This window comes from Plecotus auritus (assembly GCF_963455305.1).
Source record: "Plecotus auritus genome assembly, chromosome: 1".
NCBI lineage: Eukaryota > Metazoa > Chordata > Mammalia > Chiroptera > Vespertilionidae > Plecotus > Plecotus auritus.
The window spans coordinates 10,749,392-10,774,513 of record NC_137770.1 but is presented as its reverse complement, the minus strand read 5'-3'; the positions used below and the strand labels follow the sequence as shown (position 1 = coordinate 10,774,513).

The 25,122-nt window shown below is 43.2% G+C and overlaps 1 protein-coding gene across 8 annotated transcripts in view; it reads right to left on the bottom strand.

Moving 5' to 3' along the window:
- The window catches only part of PPP2R5C (protein phosphatase 2 regulatory subunit B'gamma), a 145,669-nt gene that overhangs the window by 100,202 nt on the left and 20,345 nt on the right, over nt 1-25,122 (bottom strand). For 2 of the 8 annotated variants that reach the window (XM_080647530.1, XM_080647529.1), the window contains exon 1: nt 1,735-1,964. The exons of the other annotated variants lie outside the window; for them this stretch is intronic. In XM_080647530.1, the coding sequence (XP_080503656.1) occupies nt 1,735-1,828 (94 nt within the window). In that variant the 5' untranslated portion in view covers nt 1,829-1,964. Of the gene's footprint in view, nt 1-1,734; nt 1,965-25,122 lie in introns of those variants that run through there. 8 annotated transcript variants of the gene reach the window in all.

Genomic DNA, 25,122 nt, shown 5'->3' with positions numbered 1-25,122 from the left:
ATATAAATAAAACACTTTGCTAAATCTCTAATTAACATGCTTTTTCTCTAAAAGTTCTTAACAGTAAATCAAGCATTCTTCAAGTTTTGAAATTAGAAAGCACCCCCACCGTTTGAATTAGAAATTAGTTTTAGGTCCCTAAAGGTCACGTGACCCCTTCAAGTCCCTTCCAGCTAATGCACTCCACTCCTTTCCCTCCGAGGTTAGAGAGCAACCAACCAACCACTCACTCAACAGCAGAAAGTACAAATAGGCCATAACAAAGTCTTGGAATTAAAAAAACAAAATCAATGTGGTATAAGATAAAAAATAAAATTATTTCATTTCAGAATAAATTCATAGTTCAAAAAATAACTGGTACACAAGTGTCTAATAAAATCAGAAAACTCACAAATCAAAAATGTCTATTATTTATAAGATACTTTAAAATAAGTACTGCCAACTTAAATCACAATTGCATTTGTTTTTGCCCACATGGCTCTTACAGCTGAATTATCTACATGCCATGCTCGGCGGCGTTTGCTCTTTCCTGGGCACACAGCAAAACAGCGAATTCACAGCCTGACCTATAAGTTGGTCACTGCGGACACTCATTCCCACCAGCTTCAGTAAAGGGGGTTGGAGAGAACAACACCCATTTTATTCCAACTGATTGCATTTATCATCCCTGGGTCCACGCTGGGCTCTGAAAAATCCTGCCCTGCTCTTTAGTCACACAGACTATTCAGTCACCTAGAAAACGTGCCCCCACCCTTCCTAAAGGGGATTCTGACAGGTCAAATGGTCTTGTTAGGCACAGCTGTGATATACATTTTGAAGTGCTTTGAAGAAGCTTTTAACATCCATGTTCTATTTCACCCAAACAAAAATCTGCATAACAAATATTTTAAAATACCAAGAATAAGCATTGTACTACATGGACACATTTTAATGTTACTATCATTAATTACTATAGGAACTGTCTTTTAAGCTAAGTTTGTTTTTTTAAGCCAAATTTTGTATAAATTATAAGAGGCAAACTGTAATTATTAAAAGTAACCTATATACACATTGAAAACTTGTTGCCATGTTAAATATTAAAGTCAGATGGCAAGACAGAGCCAATTTAAATGCAAAATATGTCCTAGGTGTCTACGAAAGCACTAATATTTCAGAAATTAGGACCCACAATGGATTTTGATATTTCAGAGCAGGAGTATATGTCTTTTAGGATCCACAGCAAGAATGAAAACAATCCTTTCAAAGGAAGTTCTTTCCTAATGGTTTCTGCACATTTTCTGACTGCAATTCATCTTTAATTCAGGGATGTGTCCCTGATGAAACCTTTGCAGTATTAAGCAACACAGATGTAACAGAAACTCTGCGGACGGACAGACAACTTGGCCAGGCGCTGCCACCCGCCTCCCCTTCCTCCCCCCACCCAACACCTTCCCCAGGCGGTGACTTCACATCCTTTGACATCAGCACAGCTCGGAAAGGGGGATGGGAGAGCGAGCAGAAAGCAGAAAAACCAGCTTTGAACTATGCATGCAAGGCCTCTCTCAAGACTCAAATTCTGTGAGTAGATTGTAAAAAGCCAAACTGCAGGGACACGCCCAGCCGCCCCTGGTAAGTCTTCAGTGAAACCGTGAATTCTGCTGGAAAGGACTTCCTGCTTGTCTTATCTGAAGCACAATAGCCATTTATTAACTAGCCACAGAAGGTTCCGACTCAGTGAAACGCACAATAACTTACCTCGAATATGGAGAAGGGCCACGGGCTGGAAAGGCCCATTGGAGTTGGCCGCATCCACCACCATCCTGCCCCCCGCTTTATTACATGTCAACATCTAGACTCGGCGGGGAAGGCAATGGACTCCTTAAGGCAAGAAAGCAGCCTCCATTTTAGTTTAAAAAAAAAGACAAACTGAAGCTCTGCAGCTGGAGGGAACTGGCTGCCGCGTGATGTCAGCAGGCACGGAGCCCGCCGATTGGCCGGAAGCTGCAACTTAAAATGACACTAAAAAAAAACCTGCAAATGGAAAGAGCCTTCAGTTTGGCTGTCAGCGTGCACGGGAAGCCTGGGCATTTTTGGCTTTCTGCAGTATTCATTTCAATAACTTTTAGGCAAAGATCCCATCTCTTAGGGGGCAGGTCTGAGGCCATAACCCCGCCAGACTGTAAACATGATTGAGAGCTACCAAAACCAGTGTGTATGGGTGTCTGTACCGGAACCTGAAATTTCAGTAGTCCCCTAACTGGTACCCCAAAGTCAATGGATTTTATACCCACTGGCCGCCTTCTATTTTCTAGTTCTAATGACTTTAATGTCTGTATTTTATTTAGCATCTTGGCAATCCAGGTGTGTTTTTTTTAAAAGCAAACAGCTATTCAAATATTACACAGTCCCAATTCATAAATTTGGACTCTTGTCAACCTCTCCTACCACCAAGTTATAAACTTATAATAATCAAACACTGGTTCTTCCTGAGCTCTAATTTTTATTGGAAAAATTAAGTTAAAACTTAAAAAAATTTAAATTATATGGAAAATGAAAACTTCTTTAATAGATAGAAAGTAGCAGTTAAAAAAGACAAAACAAAATGCAGTATTTATTGTATTTTAAAGATGTCAACATATTAGATACTTTTATGTTTTAGATATTTTGTTTACATTTAAAATTAAAAATATTTTAAAATTATTTTTATGGGGCTAGTATTAAAAGCTATTGCTCAGGTCTTAATTTCCTATTTATAAAAAAGGTTAATGAAAAAGCTGTTCCAAGAAGAAAGACAGTTTCTAAATTGGAATATCCTGGGGGGTGGGGGAGGGTTGGACAGATTCCCTACACAAAGAAATATCATATGAGCACCAAATAAAAACAAGTAAACTCTAAGAATAATTTCTCTGGCAGGTAGAACTTAAGAAATTCCTCACTTCTTCACATGTACAACTAAGTTTGTCTCAACCACGTACCTCTTTTTATAATTTGTCACACAACTCCCCCCACCCCTCTTGATCACTTATGAACAAGAATGTAAAAACCCTTTGGTCCCTAACTATATTAATAAGGAGAAACACCTGGAACACGACTAGGGTGGACAGTTACATCAATTCCCAGTCAGGGCACATATACCAGGGTTCAATTCCTGGTCCAGGTGAGAATGGGAGACAACTGATGGATGTTCTCTCTTACATCAATGTTTCTCTCTCTCTCAAAATCAATAAAAATATATCTTCGGGTGAGAATTAAAAACAAATAAACAAGTAAAAACACACCAAATCCCACCCCTACCCCCTCTTTCCACAGAGCTGAGGATGCTGCCGGAGTCTACAGCTGGCCACAAAATTATAACAAGCAACAGGGAGCAGGCACAGCTGAGGGGGCCTCACACCTGCCTGGCTCCTCTGCCATTTGAACAGCAGATGTGGCTTAACAAAAACAGCCTGTGCTTGGAGTCAGGTGATGTGAATTTAGCTTCTGGATGCTGACCCTCTGGGTTCATTGGAGGTGGGTGAAATGGCTCCCCATCACCCCCTCACCCACAGAGTGATGCCAGATGAACTCAGACTTAAGCACAACTAGGAATGAGGGGTACAGGGGGCTCGGTAATGGGTCCAGAAGCACATGCTTACTGCAGGTCTGTACTTTAAAAAGATAGAGACCTGCCCTCAAATACTTTAATTTTTCATTTGAGACAAGCTGAGGAAAGTGCCTGTCCTAAGATTGTGCTGATGAATCACAATGCAGAAATAAGGGGGGAAAACCACCTAGAATCTCTCTATATAAAACCCTAATATGCAAACAGACTGAACGGTGGAACAACTGAACAACTGGTCACTATGACGTGCGCTGACCACCAGGGGGCGCACATGGAACATGGTGGGTGTCGACCAGCCACGGTGGGATGGTGGAGCAGGTGAGCGGGGGCGCCAGACCAAGATGGAGCACCGGTTGCTATCATTGGGGTGAGCCTCTAGTGGTTACTGAAAATTCTTTGCTCCCACACGCCGTGGTCCCACCCGGCGCTCACACCTGCTGCTGGTGCTGGCCTCGCTCACACCCGCTACTGGTGCCAGAGCCACTACTCGCACCCACTGCCGGCGCCAGCCCCAATCACTCGGTGCCATCAGCGGGTGCAAGCAGCAGCTGCAGGCCCCAATCGCCCCTGAAGGATTCTCCACCTCCCCCTGCTCCTGAGCAGCAATCGGGGCTGGCAGCCACCGCTCACACCTGCTGTCGGTGACGACCCCACTTGCACCTGCTGCCATCACCGGAGCTGCCGCTCGCACCCGCTGCTGGCGCTGGCCCTGCTCGCACCCGCAGCCGGTGCCGGAGCCACTGCTCGGGCCTGCTGCCGGCCTCTGGTGCCAGTGCCGATTGCTCGGCGCCGTCAGTGGGTGTGAGCAGTGGCTGCCGGCCCCAATCACCCCTGAGGGCTTCTCCTCCTCCCCCTGCTCCTGAAGGGTGTTGGGGCAGCAGCCACCACTCACACCCGCTGCTGGCGCCGACCCAAATCACTCTGCGCTGTCAGCATGTGGGAGCAGCAGCGGCGGGAGTAGGGCTGCTGGCAGACAGGGGATAGGGGTGCAGCGGGCGGTGCTGGGTGGGGGCGCGAAGGATGGGCCAAGACCTGCCCCTGTGCCTACCACAGCCTCACAGCCCACAGTTCCTTTCAAGGTGCATGAATTCGTGCACTGGGCCCCTAGTCTTTATATAAAATATTCAGATTAGAAGTCAAAGAAAAAGTGAAGACATTTCCTGATGTATTTTTCCCTAATGGTCTCAGATCAAAGGATCTCAACTTTCTTAGTGACTCTGCATGCTCTTTTGAGCCTTATGCATATGAAGTAGTTCTTTAAAGAACTAAAAGACTGTGATCTGGAAATCACCAATGAAACACACTCTAAAATAGAAACAAAAAATCAATAATATAGGGGAAAAAAAACCCTGAACAAGTAAAGATAAAGTATGTTTCTGGACTAGAAACATCCTATATAATAAAAGCCTAATATGCTAAGTGTCCGGTCATCTGTTCAACCAATCAAAGTGTAATCCTATATAATAAAGAGGTAATATGCATAATAAAGAGGTAATATGCAAATTGACCATCACTCCAACACACAAGATGGCCGCCATAAGATGGCCGGCAGGGGAGGGCAGTTGTGGGCGATCAGGCCAGCAGAGGAGGGCAGTTCGGGGTGACCAGGCCTGCAGGGGAGGACAGTTAGGGGCAACCAGGCTGGCAAGGGAGGACAGTTAGGGGTGACCAGGCCAGCAGGGGAGGACAGGTGGGGGTGACCAGGCCTGCAGGGGAGGACAGTTAGGAGTGACCAGGCCTGTAGGGGAGGGCAGTTGGGGGCGACCAGGCTGGCAGGGGAGTGGTTAGGGGGTGATCAGGCTGGCAGGCAGAAGCGGTTAGGGGCCATCAGGCAGGCAGGGAGGTGAGCGGTTGGGAGCCAGCAGTCCTGGATTGTGAGAGGGATGTCCAACTGCCCATTTAAGCCCGATCCCACCGAGGGGTCACAGATTGGAGAGGGTGCAGGCTGGGCTGAGGGACACACCCCCCATGCGTGAATTTCGTGCACCGGGCCTCTAGTATACTAATGATATGCTAAGGTCACTCAACTGCTTGCTATAACTGTGCACTGACCACCAGGGGGCAGATAGTCGACCAGTCGCTATGACGTGCACTGACCACCAGGGGGCAGACACTCTGACCGGTAGGTTAGCTTGCTGCTGGGGTCTGGCCGATTGGGACTGAGACAGGCTGGACACACCCTGGAGTCCTCCCGCAGTCCCTCCCTTGCTGGCCAACCTCCTATGTCCCTCCCCAGCCTCGATTGTGCACCAGTGGGGTACCTCGGCCTGGCCTGCGCCCTCTCACAATCTGGGACCCCTCAGGGGATGTTGGAGAGCCGGTTTCGGCCTGACGGCGGAACGACCGGTCGCTAGGATGTGCACTACCACCAGGGGGCAGATGCTCAATGCAGGGGCTGCCTCCTGGTGGTGGTCAGTGCGCTCCCACAGGGGGAGCGCTGCTCAGTCAGAAGCCGGGCTCATGGCTGGCGAGCGCAGCAGCAGTGGCGGGAGCCTCTCCTGCCTCCGCTACAGCGCTAAGTATGTCCGACCGATGGCGTAGGCCCACTCCCAGAGGAAGTGGGCCTAAGCCATCAGTCAGACATCCCCTGAGGGTTCCCAGACTGCAAGAGGGCACAGGCCGGGCTGAGGGACCCCCCCAAGTACACGAATTTTGTGCACCAGGCCTCTAGTAAATACTCTAAATAGGCTGGTGTTAATTCTTCCCCAAATTGGTTTATAGTCAAAATTCACCTAGGTCTCTATTTTTATGGTAACTTGACAAAATAATCCTTAAGTTCACCAGGAAAAATAAGAAGAAGAATGAGAACACTTCTAATAAAAAAGGCCAGTTCTACCAACTATAAAGTGTATAAATTAATGACAGTGTGATATGGGCTAAAGAGGCAAGTTGATGGGACAGAAGCAACAGACCCAAACCAATAAATATATTTATACAAGCATAATATTATGATATATAATTAATCTAAAGTCAAAGATGACTGGTTGGCTATATGTAAGGGAAAATCAACTTAAGTCTTAATTTCATACCAAAAATAATATCTGAGTTGGGTTAAGCAGTTAAATAGATGGAAATGACAACCCTAAGTCTCCATAGCCTTTAGAAGAAAAGGGAAGTGAACATCAATTTTCAAGCAGAAATGAACATTTAAAAACACTGAACCCCTAAGGGATACTGCTCACATTAAAAAATTTCAAATTTCTGTATGTTTCCTCTGAATACCAAAAGGAAATATAAATGCTACAAATGCAAGGAGTTAACAATATACTATAACTGGTTAGAAAAAAACTGAGGCCTCAATGTTTAAATGATTTAGTTCACAAAAGAACTTTTATCAAGAATTGTATGAAAAAGTATTTCTTCACCTATCAAATGAGCAATAATTTTTAAGAATTATAATTACGCAATATTGGTAAAAGCAAGCTGTAACCCTGCCAAAAAAAATCTATAAATTGTTCTGGAAAATAATTTGATAATATGTGTCAAGATTTCTTAAGTAATTTTACTTCTGGGAATCCATTCTAGAAATACAGTAGCCATGAGTGAGCACCACATTTTTTTTAACTTTAAAAAATTTTGCTAAAATACACATAACATAAAATTTATCACCTTAACCATTTTTAAGTACATAGTTTAGTGGCACTAAATACATTCACATTGTTGTGTAACCGTCACCACCATCCATCCACAGAACACTTTCATCCTGAAAATCTGAAACTTGGTCTCCCAATAAATACTACCTCCTCATCCCCTCTCACAGCCCCACACCCACCATTCCACTGTCTATGAGTATGACTATTCTAAGGACCTCATGTGAGTGGAATCATACAGAATTTGTCTTTCTGTGATGGGATTATTTCACTCAGCCCAATGTCCTCAAGGTTCATCCACATTCTCAGAATTTCTTTCCTTTTTAGGCCTGAATAATATTCTGTTATATGGATGGACCACGTCTTGTTCCATTCATCCCTTGATGGACATTGGTTGCTTCCACCTTGTGGCTAATGTAAATAATGCTGTAATATCATGGGTATACAAAAACTATTTAAGTCCCTGCTTCCAATTCTTTTGGGTACATTGAGAACTTGAATTGCTGAATCATATGGTAATTCTATTTCTAATTTTCTGATGAATTACCATGTAGTTTTCCACAGCAGCGGCAGCATTTTACAATCCCACCAACAGTGCACAAGGGTTCAAATTTCTCCACATCTTTGCCAAAGCATGTATGTACCATTTAGTATCCATCTATCTATCTATCTATCGTAATCAACCTAATGGATGTGAAGTATCTCACTGTGGTTCTGATTTGCATTTTTCTAACGATTAGTGATGTTGATCATTTTTCATGTGCTTATTGGCCATCTGTATTTCTTCTTTGGAGAAATGCCTATTCAAATCCTTTGCACATTTTAAAATAGGATCATTTGTTTTCTTATTGTTGAGTTGTAGGATTTCTCTATAAATTCTAGATATTAATCACTTATCAGATAAATGATTTCCAAATATTTTTCCATTTTGTGGGTTGCCTTTTCGCTTTGTTGATTGTGTCTTTTGATGCACAGAAATTTTACATTTTGATGTAGTCTAATTTATCCTTTTTGTTGTTGTTGCCTATGTTTTTGGTGTGATAGTCAAGAAATCATTGACAAATGCAATGTCAAAAAGTTTTTCCTCTGTTTTCCCCTAAGAGTTCATAGTCTTAGCTTTTATATTTAGGTCTTTGATCCACTTTGAATTAGTGTTTGTGTGTGGTATAAGGTAAGGGTCCAACTTCATTCTTTTGCATGTGGATACTCAATTTTCTCAAAAAACCATTTCTTTAGAAAAATACTTTTATTGATTTTAGAGAAAGGGAGAGAGATAGAAACATTGATGACAAGAGAAACACTGATCAGCTGCCTCCTACACGCTGTTACAGGGGATTGAACCTGCATCCCGGGCATGTGCCCTGACTGGGAATTGAACCAGTAATCTCCTGGTTCATGAGTCAACGCTCAACCATTGAGCAACACTGGCTGAGCTCAAGACCATTTCTTGAAGAGACTGTCCTTTCCTCATGAATGGGTGGCACCCTTGCTGAAAACCATTTGACCATATATGAGAGGGTTTATTTCTGGGTTCTCTATTCCACTATGCTGTTCTACATGACTGTCTTTATGCCAGTACCATGCTGTTTTTATTATTGTAACTTTATGCAAGTTTTAAAATCAGAAAGTGTAAGACCTTCTACTTTGTTCGTCTTTTTTGAAGATTGCTTTGGCTATCAGGGTCCCTTGAGATTCTATGTGAATTTTAGGATGGATTTTCTTATTTTTGGAAAAAAAAATACTGTCAGAATTTTAGCAGGGATTGCATTGAGCCTGTAGGTTCCTTTGGGCAGTACTGACGTCTGAACAATGTTCATTCTTCTGACCCACAAAACATAGGTGTCTATTTATATGTGTCTTCTTTAATATCTTTCACAAGATTGTGTAGGTTTCAATGTCCAAGTCTTTCACCTCTTTGGTTAATTCCTAAATATTTTATTCTTTTTAAGGGCATCACACTTTTATTTATGATTCTGAAATATCAGAAACTACCTTAATTCAAAGAGATTATATCACAGTAAAAAACTACACCCATCCTATACAATAAAGAGGTAATATGCAGATTGACCATCACAACCTCACAAGATGGCTGTCTACGACCAGGCCAGCAGGGGGTTAGTGAGGGACGACCAAATGACTGAACAAGCAGGCTGTGTGGGGCAACCAGGCCGGCAAGGGGGTTAGTGAGGGATGACCAAAAGACTGAACAGCAGGCTGCGTGGGGTGACCAGGTCAGTGGGGAGGCCGTGAGAGGTGACCAGGCTGGTGGGGGGGTGCAGTTGGGGGTGACCAGGCTGGCGGGGGGGGCAGTTGGGGGTGATTAGGCTGGCAGGGTGGGCAGTAAGGGATGACCAGGTCGGCAGGGGGGGCAGTTAGGGGTGATCAGGCCGGCATGCAGAGGCAGTGAGGGGCGATCAGGCCGGCAGGCAGGTGAGCAATTAGGAGCCAGCGGTCCAGGATTGTGAGAGGGATGTTGGACATCCTCTGAGGGGTCCCGGATTGGAGAGGGTGCAGGCTGGGCTGAGGGGACCCCCCATGCACAAATTTCGTGCACTAGGTCTCTAGTAAAAAATATTTAGCCTGACCAGTGTGGCTCAGTGGTTGAGTGTCGACCCATGAACCAGGAGGTCACGGTTCGATTCCCAGTCAGGGCACATGTCCAGGATACAGGCTCGATCCCCAGTGTGGGGCATGCAGGAAGCAACTGATGGATGATTCTCTCTTATCACTGATGTTTCTATCTTTCTCTTCCTCTCCCTTCCTCTGTGAAATCATTAAAAATGTTTAAAAATATTTATAAATTTGTAAAATGAAAATAAGTGAAGAGGTGTAATTTTTTAGGAGTATATAATCATAAAAAATACTCGCCAAATATCGACAGTAATCACTGTTGAGTGTTATAGCTAGAAATGTTTTTTGCTTTCTGAAACCCCTCTATATTTTTTTCAGTATTGCTAAAATAAGCATATAATACTTTCATGAAAATTAAAAGTAATTATTTTTGAAAAAACACAGATTAAGTTACAGCAGGGAGAATCCCTCTCAGCAGTAGGCTAATAACAGAGAAAGGACTGTGATGGGAGGAAGCCAGGCAACAGGATAGAAAGATCTTTTGCAATGCACAAAGGAGATCATGTATGTAAAAACACAAACAAAACTTAGCCTCATCAGGTGTGACAAACTGAACCAACAAGTAAGAGGATGTCAATTCCGTCTTGAAGGATCAGGTATGGACAACTTCTTTTACTGAAAGGCTGTCACCGCTGCTTGGAATCTATGTGCTCATCTAGGCTATCAGGGCTCAGTCCCTCCCTGATGAAGCAAGCACTCAGCAGTGCCACCTAGGAAAGGCGTGAATGCAGTCCTCTCCCTGGCACTGGGAGAGGCCATCTTGAACAACCCTGGGGCTGGAGGCCCTTCCTCATTGCAAAAGGGGTTTATGTGATCTCCCTACTCCTCGCTTGTTAGGAGTATACCACTCTGCTGCGGTGAAATGGAGAGCTCAGAAAAAAGCAGCTGACCCACGCAGGATCCAACCACACGTGGTCACTCTGGCTATGACAGGTGAGTGCAGGCAGCAGGGGACACTGGTGCGCTTTAGAAGGAGCCCCCAGGGTTCAGTGGGGGGTGTGGCAGAGCCACAGAAGGGCTCTTGGCTTGGACTAACCCCTCCAGGAGGCCTTCCTCTTCCCTTCCTGCCCAGGCCCTGGACAGTGCTCCGCACAGAAGTGTGCAACCTAAGTTACCAAGCGAATGATCAAGCAATAATGCCCAATTCTGACTCTACAAAGCTCTCTTATTACTCTTAAATGCCTTCTCTGTAGCACAGAACTCAGAGAAACGTGCCACCTGATCACCTGGAGAACCACCACCCCCAACACAGAAGCCAGGTCCAGTCTCTCAGTGCGCACTCCAGCCGCTGTGATGGGCCCTCCTTGCCCTCTGTGGCCTCACCGCCTATCTGTGACACCAGCCCCTCTCCTCCTTCACCGAGGCGCACTGGGAAGGGCTTGAGCTAACGCTGAGGACAGGGGCTATGGCTCAGGGCAGTGCACCTTCCAGAAAGGAAGATGGCAAACAGTCTCAGGTCTCAATGCATTCCCACGGGACATTACAGACACAGCATCTCTGTACTGCTCCAAAATGAAGGTTCAGAAAGGAATTATCCTTCATTCTCTGTCACTTCGTTTTGGTCTTTATTTAAAAACAAATGGCTTATAAACACCTCCCACTGGTTTTATTTCTAGGGAGCATTTCTGAATAAAACTTTCAAATTTTCGTTCCTAAATTCAGCAAAGGCTTTATTTTTCACATCCCCAGTAAATTCTGTAGGCAAATTAAGTATGCTCCATTTTAGTGAAAAAGTTTTACGGCTGTTTCATTAAGAGGCAGCTGTCTTTTTGGACCTAGACAACAGGCATCTTAACCACAGGCATTGGCACTATAACCACTTTAACTGGAAACTCTATGAGTGTGGCGATGTATGTTTTGTCGGGTAAGAATCTAACCTAAAAATTTTGGCTTCACTTATAGTTTAAAATAGACTTTCCTTAGGCAGATCAAAGTTACCTGGCATTCAGCTGTATTCAAAGGTTGCCAGAGGACTTCCTGATGCCAATAGCAAGGACAGAGGGACAGACATCTGTCCTGTTGATGGGAGAAAGTCTTGCGAGTGATTAGAAGGGTGGACCACGTCATCCCCAGGGCAGGCCAGCAGAAGGCAGTGAAGTGGACGGATGAAAGTTTCCCCTGAGCGCCGTGAGGGGACCTGGGCTGGGGAACCTGCAAAGTCAGGCAGGTCCCTATAGCCCTTCCTTGTCCTGAGGAGGCGGGAAACCCACAGAGTAGACAGAGAACACGTGACCGACTGAAGTGCTTTCGTGTCAACTCTCAATGACAAATTCATTTTACAAAGAACCTGAGGCAGGGGGAGTGATGAACCTGGATGGGTTCTAGTTGACCTATGAGAGGAAACACCACAGCAATTCTGTGGAAAAGGACAGGCAGGGGGCCCTGAAGTGCTTTCCATTCCTTCATCAAACGTGCTTCTGGGGCTCTTGGCACATGTTGGACTGGGCACCACAACAAACATGCAGACAGCCTCTGCCCATGGGGGATGCTCCAGACAACGTGTGGTGGGTGAAGCCATGTGTGCAGAGTGCTCTGCAACCTGAGTGTCTACAATGAATGAGGTCCATCTACAATGAATGAGGTCCATGCCACTCAGCCTTAAAAAGGAAGGAGATTCTGACAGATGCTACAATGTGGATGAGCCTTGCGGACATCATGCTCAGTGAAATAAGCATTCACCAAAGAACAACACTGTATGATCTACTTATGAGGGACCTAGGGGAGTCAAAATCACAGAGACAGATGGTGGCTGCCAGGGGCTGGGGTGATGGATTAATAGCACAGGGTTTTGGTGGGGATGGTGAATAGACAACAGTGACGGGCATTGTGAATGTATTTAATGCTACTAAACTGAACACTTAAGAATGGTAAAAATGGGAGAAACCAAGATGGCGGCATAAGTGAACACCTAAACCGCTGCCTCACACAACAATTTCAAAACTACAGCTAAAAGACAGAACAGACATCATCCAGAACCACAGGAAAGCTGGCTGAGTGGAAATTCTACAACTAGAAGAGAGGGGCACACAGAGACTTAGAGGAGTTGCAAAAGGCTAAGGTATGAAGACATGCGCGCGGAGAGGACGGGCGGTTGAGTGCCTGGCTAGCTTTCTCTAGCGGGAGAGAGATGGAAGCTCCGGACTGCACTGAACCCCAGTTCTGACTGCACTAAACCCCAGTTCCGGGCGAGACCCTGGGGTCCCAGACTCATACGGGGGGAGTCTGGACTGTCGGGAAAAGAGAGGAGCGCACGGAAACTCAGGGGAGCCGCGAAAGGCAGAGGTCTGGAGGCGAGCACGTGAGTGTGCGCAGAGAGGACTGACTGCTGAGTTGTGCCTCTGGCTTTCTCCAGCGGGGGGAAGACAGAAGCTCCTGACTGTGCTGAACTCCAGTTCCAGGCGAGAATCTGGGAATTCATATTCATTGGGGGAGGAACTGGACTGTTTAGCAGCGGATAAAACTTGAGGGCGGCTTTCTCTCAGAGGTGCTTGAAGTGATTACCGAGGGACACTGAGACCCAGGGGCCTCACAGGGCAGGGCTGACAGGAAGCCAAGGCTGTCTGCTCAGCCCTGAGACTCTGCACCATCCAAGCTGAGCACAGAGGCTTTTGCAATTTTGCAAGTCTTCTCCCATAAGGGTATCTCCAGCACAGAAGTTTTCCCGGCGTAGACACAGCTGATCCTCACAGCCAATTGGCCTGGAGGTCAATTCCTCCCAGTGATACCAACAACCATCAAGTCTTAACTACAACAAGGCTGTACACACAGTCCACAAAGGGGTGCACCAAGAGTGTCCACCTCAGGTAACTGGGGAGGCTGAGCCACTGGGCCATATAGGACACCTAGCACACAAAGCTACTCTACCAACTCAGGGAAGCAGCGAAAATGTGGAGACAAAGAAACAGGTCACAAACGAAAGAAATGGAGGAAAGCAAACGACTGGATATAGAGTTCAAAACCACGGTTATAAGGTTCTTCAAGAATTTCCTAGAAAAGGCCGATAAATTTAGCGAGACCCTTGAGGATATGAAAAAGGACCAACTAGAAATTAAACATATACTGACTGAAATAAAAAATATTATACAGAGATCCAACAGCAGACTAGATTTGAAATACAAAGAATCAAGTCAAAGATTTGAAATACAAAAAAGCAAAAAACACTCAACCGGAAAAGCACAAAGAAAAAAGAATCCAAAAATATGAAGATAGTGTAAGGAGCCTCTGGGACAACTTCAAGCGTACCAACATCAGAATTATGGGGGTGCCAGAAGAAGAGAGAGAGCAAGATACTGAAAGCCTATTTAAAGAAATAATGACGGAAAACTTCCCCCACCTGGTGAAAGAAATAGACTTACAAGTCCAGGAAGCGCAGAGAACCCCAAACAAAAGGAATCCAAAGAGGACCACACCAATACACATCATAATTAAAATGCCAAGAGCAAAAGACAAAGAGAGAATATTAAAAGCAGGAAGAGAAAAAGTTATTTACCTACAAGGGAGTACCCATACGACTGTCAGCTGATTTCTCAACAGAAACTATGCAGGCCAGACAGGAGTGGCAAGAAATATTCAAAGTGATGAATAGCAAGAACCTACAACCAAGATTACTCTACCCAGCAAAGCTATCATTCAGAATTGAAGGTCAGATAAAGAGCTTCACAGATAAGAAAAAGCTAAAGGAGTTCATCACCACCAAACCAGTATTATATGAAATGCTGAAGGGTATTCTTTAAGAAGAGGAGGAAGAAGGTAAAGATAAAAATTATGAACTACAAATACATATCTATCAACAAGTGAATCTAAAAATCAAGTGAATAAAAAATCTGAGGAACAGAATAAACTGGTGAATATAATAGAATCAGGGGCATAGAAAGGGAGTGGACTGACAATTCTCGGGGGGAAAGGGGTGTAGGGGGTGTGGGAAGAGACTGGACAAAAATCGTACACCTAAGGATGAAGACAGTGTGGGGAGGTAAGGGCAGTGGGTGTGGTGGGAACCGGGTGGAGGGGAGCTATGGGGGGAAAAAGAAGAACAATTGTAATAATCTGAACAATAAAAATTTATTAAATTAAAATACAAATGTTTTCAATTTTGAAAAAAAAAAAGAATGGTAAAAATGCTAAATATTATGCTTTGTATATTTACTGGAGGAGACAGAACCAGCAGCGGGGAGACCACCATTGGGGAAGGTAGGGCACCAAGGAAACTCAGGGCCCTAGGGCCCCAGAGGGACTGGAAAGAAGATGGGACCATTCTAGGAACAGTGTGTGTGTGTATGTGTGTGTGTGTGTGTGTGTGTGTGTGTGTGAGAGAGAGAGAGAGAGAGAGAGAGAGAGAGAGAGAGAGAGAGAGAGAGAAAGAGAGAGAGAGAGAGAATGAATGAATGTAAGATGCTGGGAGAAATCCAGGTGAGGTTTGGGAAAGGCCTGCGTTAAACATTCATTTGTGATTACAGCTGCCCGCTGACACCAAACCCCAGGTTCTGCCCAGAGGGTCTCGTGGAGTATGACAAGCAGAGGCCTGAGACTCACCTTGGAGTCACAGCCTCGTCGTGGCCCAAGAAGAATGGGCTGGGCTGGCTGTGGCTTGCCGCCTGGCTAGGCTGTCATACATGAGACCAGCTCTCACTTATTCACAAGAGCAGCCCTGGTTGCACCTCTGCTGCCCAGCTGCTGGAAGAACGCAGTCAAGAGGGGCCAGAATGAGGTCCATTATTGTCCTGACCACCTCCCCATGCTCCACACAACCCAGGTGGTCAGTAAATATTTACTGGGAACTGGCACCTGCCTCACCAGACCCAAGGCTCCTTCCCCTCATTACTGGGTCAGGAGAAGACACAGAAATCAGAACACGATAGAAGACACGACTCGACCAGAGGAGAAAAGATGGATGAAAGCAGTGTCAAGTCTGGGAACGTCTCTCTCCATTTCTGTTATTCTTCAACTAATGGGCAAGAGGCTAAGTTCCTCTAATTCATTTTTAGGCAGGAAAACAATCCACATGGTGGCAAAACTTTCAACTATATAAGAAAAAAGGTTGTGCTGAATGATGTTGAAGTATTATATTTTCACAAAAGGGGGGTGGGGAGGAGAAACATAAAATTTTAACTGCCATTCAAAAGCCAATTTAAAAATATTCTAGTAAACTTTCCCAACAATGTGGCAACTTCTTTCCCAAAACATCAAATACGTAGCAACTAAATTTCTGTCCCATGGTTTCAGTTAACTGTTATTAAGTCCTACCTTGTTCTATTATAACTCTGACTTCTCCCAAGCCTTTCTTTTCTAAAATGGGGAGAATGCCTCAAGAAATAGAGTCCATAATTAATTTAATCCCCCATAAGTCACTTAAAAAAAGTGGTCTCTTCCGTTTCCCTTATTATTAACCTTTTGCATTAGTGTGGTACATTCGTTATAATTCATGAACATTTTTATTAACTAAAAACGATTTATATTAGGGTTCACTCCAGTTGTACATCCTGTGGGTTTTGACAAATGCAAAATGCCATCCATGTAGTCACCATTATAGAATCACAGAGAAGATTCCCTGTCCTAAACCTCTCCTGCACTATATCTGTTCATTCCTCCCTCCTCCCAACCCCTGGCAGCCACTGATCTTTTCTTTTCTTAAATCCTCACCCGAGAACATGCTCACTGATTTTAGAAAGGGAGGGAGGGTGAAGAAAGGGGGGCAGGGGGGGGAGAGAGAAACATTACTGTGAGAGAGAACATCCATCGCCTGCCTTCAGTGCGCCCCCCCTCACACCTGGGAATTAAGCCCCAAACCTTTTGGTACATGGGACAAAACCCCAACCAAACGAACCCCACTGGCCAGGGCAGCCACCGATCTTTTTACTGTCTCCATAGTTTTGCCTTTTCCAGAATGTCATGTACTTGGAATCATACAGAATGCAGCCATGGCTTCTTTCACTTAGTAATATGCATTTAAGATTCCTCCATGTCTTTTCATGGCCTGATAGCTCATTTCTTTTTATTGCTGAACAATATTCCATTATCTGGATGGACCACAGCTTATTTATCCATTCAACACCTGAAGGATATCTTGGAGGGTGGCTTCCAAATTTTGGAAATTATGAAAAAAGTATGGTATAGTTTTTTAATCTCTCCAAATTCTTACATAAAATCATCCAGAGCAACTAAGATGGCAAAAACAGAAGCTTGTGGCCAACATCTACAACAGAATTAGGTGACAATGTATTCTTATACACACACTAGAGGCCCATTGCAGGAAGATTCATGCAAGAATAGGGCTTCCTGCAGCCGTCTCTGCTGTCCCGCCTGCTTCCCTCCCTTCTCCGCCACCCCACCTGCTTCTCCGCAGCTTCGCTCCCTTCTGCAGTGCTTGGCTTCCTTCTACACTGTCTTCAGTCTTCACTCTGCGCCTGGATATGCAAATTAACTGCCAACTTGGTTGGGTTAATTTGCATACTCGTTCCTGATTGGCTGGTGGGCATGGCTTGTGGGCGTAGCGGAGGTATGCTCAATTTGCATGTTTCTCTTTTATTAGATAGTATAAGCATATGGGGCTAGACCAGTGGTCGGCAAACTCATTAGTCAACAAAGCCAAATACCAACAGTACAACAATTGAAATTTCTTTTGAGAGCCTAATTTTTAAAACTTAAACTTCTTCTAACGCCACTTCTTCAAAATAGACTTGCCCAGGCCATGGTATTCTGTGGAAGAGCCACACTCAAGGGACCAAAGAGCCACATGTGGCTCGCGAGCCACAGTTTGCCGAGCCACAGTTTGCCGACCACGGGGCTAGACTATCAGCAGCTATAAGACCTGCGTGATATCAGCATCTGCAAGCAAGATGCCCATGGAGCTGACAGCGCAGAAACACTCAGAGAGCTGGGTGAGCCCACCTGAGAACAGCAGTGCAAACAAAAGTGGCTGTACCCTCCAGTAGTGAGAGCAACATGGCCACGGCTAAGCCTAAAGGGGCTGAACCTGTCTGAGCCCAGGACCCTCAAAACTCAGCAGCTGAGGTTCCCTTTCAGAACGAGGCCACTCTGGGGAGAAACTGCTGGGAAGAGAATCCCAACTGAGCAGCAGGGACAGAGAGGAAATGGGAAAAGTAGGTCCAGATAGAAAAGATGAGTCAGGGCACTAAGAAGGTGAGCTGCCATCTTTTTGAAAATTTCACAAAAATAACCTAAGCTAGAGCTCTAGAACCCAACCCTCCTCTCCAGCCCCCTCCCCCCTCTCAATAGGAGGGATCAAAGTCAAGTCCCACACAGAGTGATTATAAGGAAAGGAAAAGAACAAGGAACAGGTTGACATCTCTGCAGACAGTAAAAGCATGTCAGAAAGACATCCCACAAAAGATATTAAAACTACAACTTAATGCTTCAAGACGAGCCAAAGACATTAAAGGAATAATATAATGTGTGAAAGGACAACATGAATCTTTAATAGAAAAACTCAGAAATAGGTAATATAACTCTGTAAATAATTAAAAATAAAATGAAAATAATTTCAGAAATGAAAATTAACGGCAAGAAATAAAAGAGCCAATAAACGCAATGTAAAATGCCTTACAAGGAATAGTACATGAAAAAAAATAATTTAAATGAAAAAGAAATGAAAAGCACAAAGAGAGAAACAACAAAAATAAAAAGAGGCAAAGAAGAGTCACTATTTATACAACAGGAGTCGCCACAGGAGAAAATGAAAGCAAGGAAACAGACCAAATCCTCAAAATAATAATCCAAGAAAAAGATCTGCTACTACATATAGAAAGAACATGACATGTATGTGGAAAACCAACCCAGAATGATACATTCTGAAATTGGACTCTTTAGGCATGAAAGCAAAAAGACCAAGTAACCTGTAAGAGACAGAAAATTAAAGTGACATCAGCTTCTGACAGCAATGCTTTATTACAGAGGAAATGGAGGAACAGCCCTAAGACTCCCATAAAAAGAAAAAATTAGCCCAGGATTTCCTAGGCAGACATTCTTTGAAGTTTGAAGTGGAAGCCTACTCCAGAGGAGCAGTGTCGGCATGGAGCCTGGTGGTGAGCACTAACTACACACTCATGTGGGAATGAGTTTGCACAGGATGGGAGGGCTAGAACAGTCTGCAATGGCTAAGTGTCTGACAATAAGCAGAGAGCAAAACCATAAAAAGGGGAGGAGGAAGAAAATTTAAAAATGCAAAAAATTTTAACCTTTCAATCATCACACTGGTTATATTGGTTTTATTTTACTGAGAATATTTTGTGTGTAACATGGGATGAAGTACATAATTACCTGATATTTAAGTTCTGTGATCTCTGATGTCCTTGAGAACCAGAAATCTTGGAGTGAGAACCAGGACTTAAGAGAAATGGCTGATTCTCAAATTTATAAGGAAATGAAAAGAGCCAAGGAAATTATGAAGAAAAAGCTGAAGGGCTTACACTACCAGATATCAAGACCTACTAGGGCCCTAGCTGGTTTGGCTTGCTGGATAGAGCATCGGCCTGTGGACTGAAGGGCCCCAGGTTTGATTCCGGTTAAGGGCACATGCCCGGGTTGCAGGCTCGATCCCCAGTAGGGAGGGTGCAGGAGGCAGCTGATCAATGATTCTCTCTCATCATTGATGTTTTTATTACTCTCTCCCTTCCTCTCTGAAATCAATAAACATATATTAAAAAAAAAAAAAAAACCTACTAGGATGGTTAGTGTTGTACTGATACAAGGTGCGACAGCCCAGGAATGAATCCACACTCCGATGGTACTTAGTTAAGACTGCAATGAGTGAAGGAGGATCTTGTCCCCCAAGGGTGCTGTGCCAAACAGAGAGCCACCAGGAAAAACCGGAATCTGACTTCTAACACCACAACAGATACGAAAGTAATTCTATATGGACTGTACAGCTAAATGTGAAAGGTAAAATAAAGTTTTAGGGGGGGAAAAAGACACAGGCTAACATCTTCATTACTTTGTAGCAGACAAAGATTAATTAAAGAGGACATACAAAGTCCTCTCAAAGTGATAATGTTTTTGAGAATGAAAATTCCAAATAGAGTAGAAGAAAAATGTTCAATTCCTGTATCTACAAAGGACCTATAGCTAAATTCCTACAAATCTAATTTTTAAGAAATAGTACAACCTAATAGAAAGAGAAGCCCAAAGACTTAAACAGGTACTTCACAAAAGAAGTTATCTGAACAGGCCATACACCTAAAGAGATGTTGGACTTCATCCATCATCAATTAACTAGAAATTGAAACCAGCTCACTGGAATGGCTAAAAGGAAAAAGACAAGCTATAGTGGGAAAAATGTATTTGCAAAACACATATAACCAACAAAGAGTTCAGATCCAGAACAAACAAAGAACTCTTTTAAAAAATTAAGAAAATGTCAGGCAGCCCAGTGGAAAATAGCATTTGAAAGATACCTGACCTCATCACAGAAATGCAAAGTAAAACAATGAGATGGCACAATGAAATAGTGTGGTTCTGGTATAAAGCAGGCATTCAGATCCATGGGATAAAACTAAGAGCCCAGCATGAGCAGAGAGCAAAACCATAAAAAGGGGAAGGGGAAGAAACCAATCTTTACATTTATGGTCACTTTGTTTCTGACAAGCTGCCAAGACAACTCCATGGGGAAAGAGTCGCTTGTGCAATAAATGGAGCTGGGACAACTGGAGATGCACGGGCAGTAAGATGAATTGGTACTTCTACTTCACATTGTACTGGAAGTGGATCACAGACCTAAATATAAAACTATAAAACTTCTAAAGAAAACACGGGGAAAAACACTCTGTGTCCTTGTGTTGGGCAAAGAGTTCTCATATACAATAGCAAAATCAAGATCTATAAAAGAAAATCATGATAAATTGGGCTTCATCAAAATTTAAAACTTTTATGCTACAAAGACACACAAAAGAGTGCAACAAGACAAGTCACAAACTAGGATAAAGTATTTGTAAACCATATACCTTATAAAGGATATATAAATAATTGTTACATAGTTGACCCCTGAACAACATGGGTTTGAACTGCATGGATCTACTTATATGCAAATTTTCTTCAATAAATACTATATTTTCTTTTCCTTATGATTTTCTTAATAATATTTTATTTTCTTTAGCTTACTTTATTGTAAGAATGCAGTATATAATACATAACATGTTAATTGACTTTTTATATTACTGGTAAGACTTCCTTCCAGTCAACAGTAGGCTATTAGTAATTAAGTTTTTGGGGAGTCGAAAGTTGTCCATGGATTTTCAACTACACAAGGGGGTTGGCAAACCTAACCCCCATGTTGTTTAAGGATCAACTGTAATCTATATATATAAAACCCTAATATGCAAATAGACCAAATGGCAGAACCGAACAACCAGTTGCGATGACGTGTGCTGCCCAGCAGGGGGTGTGCATGGAACATGGCGGGCGTCAGCAGCAGGCGGGATGGTGGAGCAGGTAAGCAGGGGCGCCAGACCAAGTCAGGGCACTGGTTGCTGTCATCGGGGCGAGCCTCTGGTGGTTACTGAAAATTTCTTGCTCCCATGTGCCGCAGTCCTGCCCGGCATTCACACCTGCTGCCGGCACTGACCCCACTCGCACCTGCTGTCAGCACTGGAGCCGCCACTCACACCCGCTGCCGGTACCCAGCACCAGTTCCGATCACTCGGCACTGTCAGCAGGTGTAAGTGGCGGCTGCCAGCCCCGATCACCCCTGAGTGCTTCTCCACCTCTCCCTGCTTCTGAAGGGCGATCGGGGCAGCAGCCACTGCTTGCACCCACTGCTGGCACCAGCCCCAATCATTCTGCGCCATCAGCAGGTGTGAGTGGGGCTGGCAACGTCAGCGCATGGGAGCAGAGGTGGCAGGAGCAGGGCTGCAGGCAGATGGGGACCGGGGAGGGGCCGGGCAGGGGCGTGGAGGATGGACTGAGACCCGCCCCTGTGCCCACCACAGCCTCGCAGCCCACAGTTCCTTTCAAGGTGCACAAATTGCCGAAACCGGTTTGGCTCAGTGGATAGAGTGTCGGCCTGTGGACTGAAGGGTCCCGGGTTCAATTCCGGTCAAGGGCACGTACCTTGGTTGCGGGCACATCCCCAGTGGGAGGTGTGCAGGAGGCAGCTGATCGATGTTTCTCTCTCATTGATGTTTCTAACTCTCTATCCCTCTCCCTTCCTCTCTGTAGAAAATCAATAAAAATATTTTTTTAAAAAGGTGCACAAATTTGTGCACTGGGCCCCTAGTTCAATAATAAGAGGACATCCAACTTAAAGGCTGTGATAGACATTTCAGCAAAGAAGACATAGAAATGGCTAACAGGTACATGAAAAGGTGTGTAATATTAACAATCATTAGAGCAATACAAATTAAAATATAAGGAAGAAGATACCACTACACACACACAAGAAAGACTATAATCCAAAAGACAGACAATTACAAGTATTAGCAAGAATGTGGACATACTGGAACCCTCAGATGTGGCTGGTAGGAATGTAAAATGGTGCAACCACTTTGGAAAACAGTTTGACGAATTTCTTTAAAAAAAACAAAAACCTACCATACAAGCCAGCAATTCCACTCCTAGGTATCAACCCAAGACAGAGGAAAATATATATTCAAACAAAGACTTGTACACGGATGTTCATAGCAGCATTATTCATTATAGCCAAAGAACAACTCAAATGTCCATCAATTTGTGAATAGAAAAACAAAAGGTGAGATGTTCATATAATAGAATATTATTCAGCATTAAAAAAGAAACACTACTCTAGGGTGGCTGAATGGATAAGAAAACATGACCCATATATATGCTGTCTACAAGAGACCCACCTCAGAACAAAGGATTCACACAGACTGAAAGTGAAGGGATGGGAAAAAATTTTTCAGGCAAACAGAAATGAAAAAAAAATACAAACAAAAAAACAGCTGGGGTAGCAATACTTATATCTGACAAAATAGACCTCAAAGTGAAGGCCATAATAAGAGATAAGGAAGGCTACTTCATAATACTAAAGGGATCTATACAACAAGAGGATATAACTCTGGTAAATATATATGCACCCAATACAGGAGCACCCAAATACATTAAAAAAAAAAAAAGAAAAGAAAAAGAAACACTACTCAACACAGAGGAACCTCCCAAGCGAAAGAATCAGATGTAAAGGACTACATACTGCATGATTTCATTGATAGGAAATGGCCTGAAAAGGCAAATCCCAAGACAGAAAGCCAATCAGTGTTGCTTGGAACTGGGGATAGGAGTGGGGATTGATGGCAAATGGTACAAGGTGACTTTTTTATTTTTATTTATTTTTATTTATTTTATTTATTTTTTTAAAATATATTTTATTGATATTTCACAGAGAGGAAGGGAGAGGGATAGAGAGCTAGAAACATCGATGAGAGAGAAACATCGATCAGCTGCCTCCTGCACACCTCCCACTGAGGATGTGCCCGCAACCAAGGTACATGTCCTTGACCGGAATCGAACCCGGGACCTTTCAGTCCCCAGGCTGATGCTCTATCCACTGAGCCAAACCGGTTTCGGCAAGGTGACTTTTTTAGATAGAAATATTCTAAAACAAATTGTGGTAATGGTTGCATAACAATGAGTGAATTTTATAGCATGTAAATTATGCCTCAATAAGACTAAAAAAAAAGTCTATGATTTGGAAAAAAAAGATAATCTATGAATATAGCTGAAGTTATATTCAGAGAAATAAACATCTTTAAATTCTTTTATTATTAAAAACAAATTAAAATAAGTGAACTCTGTACTTAACTTAATAAATGAGGAAAAGATCCAAAGAGCAACTACGTTTATTATTTTGTTGTTTGATGTAAAAAAATAAAAACAATATTGTTAAAAAAATAAATAAATGAGGAAAAGAATAAAATAAAGCAAAATAGAATAATTAAAGATAAATGTGAAAATGAATGATATTGAAAACAAAATAACCAAAAGAACAAATGAGCTCAGAAGGAGACATTACCACCTCAGATGTGGAAGACATTAAAAGATTCGTTAAGAACATAATGTACAAGTTAACACATGATATACTCTAAAATGACCCAACATGGAAGGAATCTACAGATTTATCACTGAGGAAAGCACTAGGCCCACTGAGTTCTAAGTCAACCTTCAGCCCTGTGTTCTGGACTTTGAGAGCACACACGTCATTCCACGTCTGATTGCTGCAGAACAGTCCCTGCCTTTGGACAGCAGCATAAGAGAGATGCAGGAAACCTGCAGGCCACCTCTGGGAAAGATCACAACGGGCCAGTATCAGCACATCTTAAGAGTGGGTAAAATACAGTAATACGAAAAAGGAAGACAACAGGCCAGCTCCATGTGATAAATACAGAAGCAGAAAATTAGTAAACTGAACCACATAAAAGTCACCACATACTGTGCAATACTGAGATTTATCCCAGTAATGTAAGGATAGTTCGAAAGCAGAAAATCTATCCACACACAATTACTATGTTAACATCTCAAGGAGAAAAATCATATGACATCGGATAAAGCTCAGCAATAGTGCATGGCACCAACCAGCCAGCACAGGGGCGGTAACAGCCATGTGAAGGTAGACCATGGACCATCTACACTCTGGGTGGAGGCCATTTATCAGAAACCAAGAGTCATTTTCACAAGAAACAGGAAATGCTGAAGCCTTTTACCAAAATGGGAGAAAAGAGGGAGACCTGCTCTCATCTCTGATATCTATGTTTTACTGGTCCTAAAATTAAAATAACTAATATATATTGGTATGAATATTGGAGGAAAGATAAAAGTATCTAATTACAAATGACAGAACTATATATGCAAACTTTTGTAAAAAAATTACTAAGATTAATAAGAAAATTTGGTAAGATAACAGAGTAAGAAAATGTTAAAAAACCAACGGCTTTTCATTAGATTAGAACTAATTAGAGGCAGAAATGAAAAAAATATAACCCAGTCAGAAGAGTAGCAAAAACTATAAAGTACTTAGGAATAAATTTAATGAAAAGGTAGCAACTTAAAAGAAAATCACAAGACCCAGAAAAATGGAAGCGATGTATCATCTTCCTCGATGGGAAAAGAGTATCATAAAAGTGTCAATCAATCTTCCCCAAATTAACATACAACTTCAATGTTATTCCAATCAACTGCTATTTTTTCTGAATTAGACAAAATTATTTTAACATATGTGCAGAAGCACTTATGTTTCAGAACAGCCAGGAAAGACTAATCAAACAAAATCAGTGAAGGGAACTGACTTGACCAGTATGAATTCCCTGGATATGTGGATGTACAACAGAAAATTGATGCCTCTGAGAATAGTGCAAGCAGACT